Source organism: Peromyscus eremicus, chromosome 7 (genome assembly GCF_949786415.1).
Source record: "Peromyscus eremicus chromosome 7, PerEre_H2_v1, whole genome shotgun sequence".
Taxonomy (NCBI): Eukaryota; Metazoa; Chordata; class Mammalia; order Rodentia; family Cricetidae; genus Peromyscus; species Peromyscus eremicus.
In genome coordinates, this window is record NC_081422.1 from 39,364,529 (window position 1) to 39,374,297 (window position 9,769).

Genomic DNA, 9,769 nt, shown 5'->3' on the forward strand with positions numbered 1-9,769 from the left:
GTAGTGCCCAGACTGCCCTCTGAAACTGACCAGAAACAAATGGGAGGAACTGTTAATGTGGCCTGTGTCATGGGGCTCATAGCTTCTCTCAATGGATTTGAAGAGCTGACTCTGTCTTGTTTGTAAGTAAACGTAGTCGTGTTGTCAATAGGAAGCCCGAAGTTTTCTTCATTTGTTACCAGTGACCCAGGAAAAGCTATTCTCAATCTCCTCTCACCTCGTAGAAGCCAGAATGAACCTCCCTCATAGTCTCTCCTCTGTCTTCTGCCTTTACTCCCAAGCTCTGGCCAGAAAGAGCGGTTTGCACCTGTTCCTTCTTACCCCATCCCTAACCTACTCTTGCCTTGACAGCCTCCCAGCATCAAAGGCAGAGAGGCAGATTTCTTCTGGCTCCTCCCCCACTCTTCCTTTTTCTGAATACCCATGAGTCCGTTGGCGGAGGGGAGTGCCACCCTGGCCGATCGTTCTGTGGCTTGACTCTGTTTGTTGGATGAATTCCTCCGGAAGATGGAACATAGCGGGATTCTGGCTGGTCTGATACTGGCCGCTTTTTTCCCTCAAGGTAAGTGAGGCCTCTTCAGCTGTGTGGAGGAAGGGACCTGAGAGGGACATCATCACTGGAAGAAGTTTACTGGGAAGTGCATCTCAGTGCTGGCTCCAGTTTATCATCAGGCAGGGGAGGGTCAGAAGGGCGGGGTTGGGGTATAGGAACAAGCCTTTGGCTTTGACCTCCTCCAGTCCAGGCTCACATTGGTCTTAATGGTATCCACGGCCTTGGACCAGACGTCTGTAGGAAACGGTTTCACACTGCATGTGCTTGGGCCTAAGGCTGGTAATGGAAGAAGTTACACCCATTGCATCTTCTGAGGCAAACGGCCTCCTGGAGTAGAATTCTTGGTCATCGGCCATCATTACGTAACCACCCAGAGCCACAGTTCAGAATTCAGGAGTCATCTTGGGAAAAGTTAGCTTTAGCTGGGTGGGAAGGACAGATGGGGATATATTCTATTAAAGTTAGTAGGTAGCAGCTCTTCTCAGTTTGTTCACTTTTAAAACAGAAGATTGGGCTGGGGATATAGCTCAGGGGTAGATCTCTAAGAGTGCAAGAGTACAAACCAAACTAACCCCCAAACAACCCTGGAGAGCTCACATCTCAGGAACTCAGCAGTCTCGGGAAAACTCGGCCAAAGGGCCACTCTAAAAGCTGTCCTGGCCACCAGGGGTTTCTGCTGCAAATAACTCCAAAGAAGACAGGACTACAAGAGGAGAAGAGCTGTACGCACCCATGTCTTCTCTAGCGTGCTCGTATACACTCCTGCTTCAGAGGCAGGAGGGGCAGCCATTTTGGAGCTTTCTGGAGGACGCTCCTGTGTTCACATTGGAGACACACAGACTCCATCTTTGCTACTGCTGTCAGTGGACATTGCAGTATCCTGTGGGCTGAGAGATGTTCTCCGGCTGTCTGGGGAGGCCCGCTGTGCGTATCTCTGGCTCCTACACCCCCTATATATGGAGCCTCAGAAACTGATTTGATATTATTATTATTATTATTATTATTATTATTATTATTTGTGGCCATTTCTCCTTAAGCAAGTGTGGCCCTGAGGTAGGCTAGAAAGACAGGAAAAATTACAGAGACACAGAAGGGAAAGGACCCTCTCACCCCAGAAGCTAGTTGAAGCCTCTCAAGCTGAGACTTGAGAATTTCAGCACAGTTAACACTTGCTGTGAAAGTTGCCCATGTGCTAGTCTTTTCCTATACAGGCATTTTGTGTTAAAATAGCATCAAGACAGGTTTAATGCCTGCGTGTATATGACCTTGGGAGTAGGGCCTCGTTTCTCTCTAGAACATTTTCTAGGGCCCTCACAAATAAGACTGCTTACTTTGTTTATAGTGAAGATGCCTTCTGGCATCCCCAAATCTAGACTTTTATTTAATCAATTGTAATTTTGTCAGATGCCCGTACCAACCACTCTGTGAACTCATTTAGGTTTCTTAGCAACTCTGTGGATAAGAACTTCAAAACCCACCCGAACGGTGTACACATCTGTTGCAAAGACACGGCACATCTCTCTCTGGGAAACCTTCTGGGGTGCCTCTCTTTCTCTTAACATGCATGTCCTTATATTAATATAAGGACATTGTATTAAGATAAACCCCAAATTGCTTCATTACTGGTTCATCCTAAAAATTTTCTGTTGAAGGAGGAGAAGATTTGGGTTTTACGTGAGTTAAATTTCCTCCAAGATTAAAGGAACTCCCCAGGCTGCCACAGATGACAGTGCCTATGTCTCGGTCCCAGCTGCCACTAACACACTAATAGAACTACTTTTTTTTTTTTTTTAATGGAATCTCACTTACTCTGTAGCCCAGGCTGGCCTTGCTGTCTCAGGCTTTCTCCTGTCTCAGCTTTCCAAGTGTTGAGATTACAGATTCAAGTCGCTGTGCCAGAGTGTATATTGGCAGTACTGGAGATCGAATCTAGGGCATTGCACATGCCTCTGCCATTGAGCTATGTTCCCAGGGAATGTTCTTACATGGGCTTTGCCCTGGGAAATCTGGATCACTGGGCTGGTAGTTCACAGCTCCTCTCTGTCCCAGAGGTCAATGGCCTTGGAAAAGGCTTTCATACTGAGCCTCTCAGTACTCTGGCAGATACTGGAGTGGAGAAAGCGGAGAAGGAAATGATGAGAAGTTGAAGTGAGAGGGTTATTGGCTAGGAAGAGGAATTAGAAGTCTTTAGTATAAAAGGCACAGTCTCCAGGCTAAGAACATTCTTCTGCATTCCCAGGTCTCTTGGGGAACCCCAGCAGTCTAATCGGTGGTCTGAACTTAATTTTCGGGAAGGTTCTTGGATCAACCCAGCTTCATGGTTTTCTCTTTTGCCCCAAGTCACTCAGGATCCGTGTCCTAGTTTGAATTCTAATGTAATAAAATTATTTGACCAAAAGCAGCTTAAGGGAGGGAAGGATTCACTTGGCTTACAAGTCCAGGTCAGTCTATCTTTAAGGGAAGTCAGGGCAGAAACTCAAGCAGGAGCTCAAAGTAGAAACCACGGAAGATCGCTCTTTCTGGCTCCTTTGCTTGTACAGCTAACCTTCTTACACAGCCCAGACCCGCCTGCCCAGGGAATGGTGCCACCCACAGTGGTCTGGACTCTCCTGCATCAGTAAGGCAATCGAGACAATCCCTTATACTAGACATGTGCACAGGGCCAATTTGATGTAGGCAATCCATCAATTAGAGACTCTCTTTTCAGGTGGCTCTAGGCTGAGTTAAGCTGGCAGTTAAAGCCAATTTGGACAATCTGTCTTCTGCTTGGACTACAGCCTCATGTCCTTCATGGCTCTGCAGTTTCTGGATAACTTCCTGAAGTCTTCCTCTAGTCTCTTCTGCCCCTTCCTTTCACTAGGAATCGTATCCCTTACTACACACGTGGTCGGTCCATAAGTATTCACTTCAGTTGAATGATAGGTCGGCTACACAGCAGAGAGCTGCCTCTGATTATGGTGTTTTCCCTCTTAGGGAGCTCCTTCAATGTATCAGTGACCGAATATGAGGACCAAGTATTTGTGAGTTGCAATACCAGTATCATTCATCTAGAAGGATCGGCGGAAGTGTGGCTTGCAAAAAATACAACACTGAACTTGGGAAAAGGCATCCTGGACCCACGAGGGATCTATAAGTGTAAAAATGGGACAGAGGAGCTGTCTACCTTACAAGTATATTACCGAAGTATGTGCCTCCTGGACCCACTGGGATGAGATCATGGGCCCTCTGGATGTGAGAACATTCTGTCTAAAAGCAGACTGTGGTGAACTGATTTATTCTCTAAACAAACCAAGGGCACTCATGGTGGTATGGACCAGATTTGTCAGGGAGTGCTTTAGAATGGGAGAGGGTTTGACTAAGACAGACAGGAGGCAGGGGCTGGCTTGGAGAGGGGCTTAGTCCTTTCCTCAGGTAAAGCCCCATCAAGTTGAAGTTATGTCATGTTTCTCTTCAGCAATTCCTTGGGATGAGGGTGGGGATGGAAGTAGCAAGGTCATCACCATCTCACTGAAGTGTGAGTCTTGGAATGGGAAACCTAGGGTCTTTCTAGGATCGGCGATGGTTCCCTGACCTTGAAATTTTTCTTTCTCTTCTCCCCCACAGTGTGCCAGAACTGTGTGGAGCTGGACTCAGCCACCGTGGCTGGTATCATCATCACTGACCTCATTGCCACTCTGCTCCTGGCTTTGGGAGTCTACTGCTTTGCAGGACATGAGACTGGAAGGCTCTCTGGGGGTTAGTGGAAGGGCTCTCTCTCTCTCTCTCTCTCTCTCTCTCTCTCTCTCTCTCTCTCTCTCTCTCTCTCTCAGTTCATGAACTGGCTGAAAGATGGTGATGGTGGTAGGGTTGGCTTCATCTAGTCCCTAGGGGTACCACAGGGTGCTGAAAGAACATGTCTGCCCGTGATACTCATGCAGACTTCTGAGACTGAGGGAGGGTGTGACTGGCTTCAGAGTCCCCCCCGCAGTGTTCAAAGGAACTCCTCGGGCTGCTGAGGTCTCATTGTCTCATCTTCCCCAGCTTGCAGTAACTCTCTTTCCTTGCTTCTAGTTTCTGACATTCAAGCCCTGTTGAAGAACGAGCAGCTGTATCAGGTAAGCCCTGAGGGAGGAGTCGAGAATGGGAGAAGGGAGTGAGAACTAAGGGACCTGACAGGATGGGTGTGAGATGTGTGGAGAGTCCTGGGTGGTGGGGAGGGCAGTAGCTCATCCTTGGATGTTTGGAGAAGTCAGGCGTGGGTGCGGAGAAGAGCTCAGATGCTGACTTGGTGTCATGCTTCCCATTCCAGCCTCTCCGAGATCGTGACGATGCCCAGTACAGTCGTCTTGGAGGGAACTGGCCCCGGAACAAATGATCCCGAGACTGGGGCTTCCCCGAGTGTTATTATCAAGTGTACCTTCCCTCTGTGCTCAATCAATAAAGGTGTGTTCTTTCAATCAGCAGGTGCCTGTGCTTTACAAGACATGGGTTGGCGGTTGTCCTCGCTTGGCTGGGGTCTTGCCTACCTGTGGTCTCCCTTCAGCGTTTCCTTTCCTCAGTCCCACACAGGCAGTGCGATGGACAGCTTCCGGTCCATCCTGGCCAACTGGTGTTTCTAACCCTGAGGATTTCCTGTGGGGAGGGTCAGCCTAGCCACTCTTCTTCAGCTGCGTATTGGTTCCAGTCCCTATCACAACAACTCTTTGGGGTTTTGCTGCCTTACCACAGCTGAGGGCAGGCCGCTGTGTTTAGAAGCTGAGCCACAAAAGTTTCCATGACATCGTGAGTGGGGGTGGTGGCAGAACACCAAAGAGTACTGGGACTCAGAGGGGGTGTGTGTGTATGTGTGTGAGTGTGTGTGCGTGCGAGCAAGCGGGGGTGGTGGGGTGGAAAGCGAGAGAGAGAGCGCTATCAGGCAAGCACCTTTAACTGCTGAGCTATCTTACCAGACCTGCAACCCCGAATTAATTCAAAATAAAGAACATAATGCATCCAGGTTATTTCTGGCAGTGTTTGTCTGTCTTGCGCTGTGCAAATTCATTCAGCTCTGGTCCCGAACACACAACGTTTGCACTAGGCATTGGTCCACCGTCAGACTACTCAGCACCAACAAACATTTCCTGAAACTCCTTGGCTCAAGTGGGAGACTCTTGTATGTTATGAATGCACTGTTCTTATTGTGCATACAGTCTGCTGCCATTGTAGAAACACAGTGGTCTCCTATGGAAACAAACACTTCTAATATTTTCCCACTGTCATCCCTCAGCATGTAACTATCAAATGAGCACATATCAGCACTGTGTTAGAATGCTTAATTTCCAAGTTGTTTGAGCTGCTGGTTGAGTTTCAAAAAGACAAGGTAAATGAATTTTGGTTTGAGAGCAGGACAGAATTTCCAACACATTTTGGAATGACCCTAAGCATATTTTGCTAGTTTATAGTACATATGTATGTAAAGTGGTGTTCTCAGCATTGACAATAATAACATTTTTAAAAATTGGAGATTGAGTTTCATGTAGCTCAGGGTAGTCTCAAACCTATGATGTAGCTAAGGGTGACCTGCCGCTTTCTCTTCTCAAGTGTTGGGGTCATAGGCACACACCACCACATCTGGTTTTTGCGATGGTGTGGATCAAACACAGGACCTCATGCATGCTAGGAAAGCATTCTACCAATTGAGCTACACGCCCAGCCCTGAAAAATAAAAATACTGATCAACTCTAAAACACACTGACAATACTCTATGTCCTTTGATATAAAATATTCAGCCAAAGCCGGGCGGTGGTGGTGCTCGCCTTTAATCCCAGCACTCGGGAGGCAGAGCCAGGCGGATCTCTGTGAGTTCGAGGCCAGCCTGGGCTACCAAGTGAGTTCCAGGAAAGGCTCCAAAGCTACACAGAGAAACCCTGTCTCAAACAAAAAATTCAACCAAGATTTAGTTCTTTATTCAGAAATAAACAAGCATATTCATCTTTCATCTTAAGATAAAGACATCTTTATTTTTTTTTTTTCTTTTTTTCTTTTTTGGTTTTTTCAAGACAGGGTTTCTCTGTGTAGCTTTGCGCCTTTCCTGGAACTCGCTTTGGAGACCAGGCTGGCCTTGAACTCACAGAGATCCACCTGCCTCTGCCTCCCGAGTGCTGGGATTAAAGGCGTGCGCCACCACCGCCCGGCAAGACATCTTTATTTTTAATTAAGTGTGTGTGTGTATGTGTGTGTGGGGGGTTGTGTACATGAATGCAGTACCATCAGGAGTCAGAAGAGGGCGTTTGATCTCCCAGACTGGAGTTAATGGGTTGCTTGAAGAGGGTGCTGGGAGCCAAACTCAGTTTCTCTGTAAAAGCAGTAAGTGTTCTTAATCACTGACTCATCTCTCCAGACCCCCATCTTTCACCTCAATAAATGGTAAACACACACACACACACAGACACACAGACACACACACCAAAGAATTGTTTTAATTTTTGTAATTAAAAAAATAATTGCACATGCCATGCGCACATGTAGAGGTCAGAGGACAACTTTCAGGAGTTGGTTCTTCCCTTCCATCATGTGGGCTCTGGGAGAATCTATCTTCAGACTCGGTAGTACACTATTTTACAAGCTGAGTCATCCTGTTGGCTCCCAAAACTTGTTTTAAAATAAAAACGCTCATGATTTATTGTTGGTAAATATTCGATTTGTACTCCTATTTTATATATCTATTTAGCAGAGTCATGTAAAAAATTCTTAAGTAGACAGGCGGTGGTGGCACACGCCTTTAATCCCAGCACTCGGGAGGCAGAGGCAGGTGGATCTTTGTGAGTTCGAGGCCAGTCTGGTCTACAGAGTGAGATCCAGGAAAGGCGCAAAGCTACACAGAGAAACCCTATCTCGAAAAACCAAAAAAAAAAAAAAAAAAAAAAAAAAAAAAAAAAAAAAAAATTTCTTAAGCAAAAATTGGCCTTAAGCAGAAAAAAATGCAAGAAGCCCTGAAATATTCTCTTCATTATATTATATTATTCAAGGAATGTATCAGTTTAATCTAGGCTGTAAAATTTATTGACCTCAAAGTTGTCATACTGTTATGGACTTGCATATCTGTGCCCCTCCCATTATTTATTTATTTATTTGTTTGAGACAAACTCTCTTTCTGTGGCTGGTTTGGAACTTGCCCATGGTCTAAGCTGGCCTTAAACTTGCAGCAATCCTCCTGCCTCTCCCTCCCGAATATGGAGATTACTGGAATGTACTGCTGCACACAGCCTCATTTCATCTTTGGTTGTCCCCCAGTTCAGACGATGGTATTAGCAGGTGGAGCCTTTGTAAGAGCCTTAGGTGCTGATGACAGAGCCCTCCCAAATGGGATTGGTGCCTTAGGCACCAGAGAGGCTTCTGAGTTAGTGCTGGCCTCTTCTGCCATGTAGCCTCTAGCTCTTCCCAGGGCCTTGTCGTGTGAAGTTGTAGCAACTATTTCCAGCCCTGGTGGCCACAAACCTTCCACCAGATCCTTCCAAGTAACTCCTTCCGTGCTCTGTGTCTGGTACTCAGTCTTCAACTAAAGATGGCGGGGGTGGGGGGTGGGGGGGTCTTTTCAGGTCTTTGGACACCTATGCTCTCCTAAAACACGACAAGCTTTGCCTTCTGTCTCTGTCCACTTGCTTCACAGAGGTCTCTGGACTCTGGCCTTTGTTCTTTCTCCCTGTGCCACAGCAGGGAAGCACTTTTTCAGGGTTCACTTTGTTCCCTATCTCAGGGACACTGTCTATTATTGCCTACTGACCAACTTCTTACACGTTATAGTTTTAATCTGTGTGTGTGTGTGTGTGTGTGTGTGTGTGTGTGCATGCCCCAAACAGGAGGGCAAATTCAATTCTTGTTACTCACCCTCTTCTTGTCTTTCCTTTAGCCCACATTCCTCCTTCCCACTGTGTCCCACCTACACATTGCACCTACTGTAATTCTCTGGTCCCCTATAAGGTAAGGTGCGTTCTTCCTGTCCCCTGAATCCCACTTAATCTACAGCCTGATATCCTTGTGAAGTGGCATACCCTGAAGAAGGCATATCTATGTTGAAGACTGTGCAGACTGATTAGTGCTCTGTGACTGTGGAGAGTTGGAATGTTGCAGAACTAGCATCACAGTTATCTTGGGCCATCAATAGCCCAGTAGCTTCCTCCAACCCCAAGGCTAAGAATGTCATCAGATTGGGTCAGAATTCTAGAAATTCCTTTGTTGTAGCTTGCTTACCTGCTGATCCCACCAATGCATTTGGTAAATGCATTCATTTATGACTCTTTTGTTTTGTGACTACAAAGGAATAATAACAATTACCAGGGGTTGGGGAGATGGTGTGCTCTGCAAGCCTGAGAATCTGAGTTCAAATCCCTAGCATCAATTTGAAAAGCTGAGCATGGCTATGACAGAGACAGGTGGACCCCAAGAGCTGTCTGGCCAGCCTCTCTGGAGGCAATTAGGTGGTGGGTGAGAGAGGAAGATACTTGATGTCCTGCTCTGGCCTTCATGCCATGAATGCACATACCCACCCACACACATGTTTCCAGAGTGGAACATGACGTGCAGGGCAACTTGGATCAGGGTTTGCAGGTGAGGCACTCACATTTGGATCAGGATAAGTGATTTCTCTTTTATTTTTATTTTTTATTTTCATTTTAAAAGAAGTCTGAGAGATTTTCCTGTGAATGGGGAACTTGGAAAAATTGGCCTACCTTGACTTAGGCAGAGTAGGGCAGTCAACCCAACAGTGTGAACAGTTTGTGCAGGGCCCCAGAAGCGGGTGTGCATGCTGCATGTGTGTAGGTGCCCAAGGAGGCAGAAGGGGGTTTCAGATCCTTTGGAGCAAGTGTCAGGTGGTTGCAAGAGACTTCACAGGATGCTGGGATAGGCTTCAGATACCCTGATAGAGCAGCAAGTACTCTTTACTACTAAGCTATCTCTCCAGGTCCACTCCTTTTATTTTCTTTCCATTTTAAGAAATTGTGTGTGTGTGTGTGTGTGTGTGTGTGTGTGTGTGTGTATGTGTATGAATGAACTTCATGGTACACATGTGGGGGTCATGTAAGGGCTAACGTTGTAAGTTTAAATTACTGTGCTTAAGAGATTTATAAAACAAAAATTTGTCCAACCTGTAAGTCCCACTTGCCCTAGGACAGATAACTTCCTGGAATGCTGGGGGATGTTGTTCATGTAAGATAACAAGTCCTGTGTTTTTGCTTCTGTAAACAAGCATGGTTGCCC

General features: G+C 46.5%; 1 protein-coding gene across 1 annotated transcript; it reads left to right on the plus strand.

Moving 5' to 3' along the window:
* Window positions 1-442: 442 nt before the first annotated feature.
* LOC131914282 (T-cell surface glycoprotein CD3 delta chain) lies at window positions 443-4,972 on the plus strand. Its single transcript, XM_059266876.1, has 5 exons — window positions 443-562; window positions 3,527-3,736; window positions 4,157-4,288; window positions 4,604-4,647; window positions 4,842-4,972. Exons 1-5 carry the CDS (start codon window positions 508-510, stop codon window positions 4,905-4,907), a joined length of 507 nt encoding a protein of 168 aa, XP_059122859.1. The 5' UTR covers window positions 443-507; the 3' UTR covers window positions 4,908-4,972.
* Window positions 4,973-9,769: the final 4,797 nt, after the last annotated feature.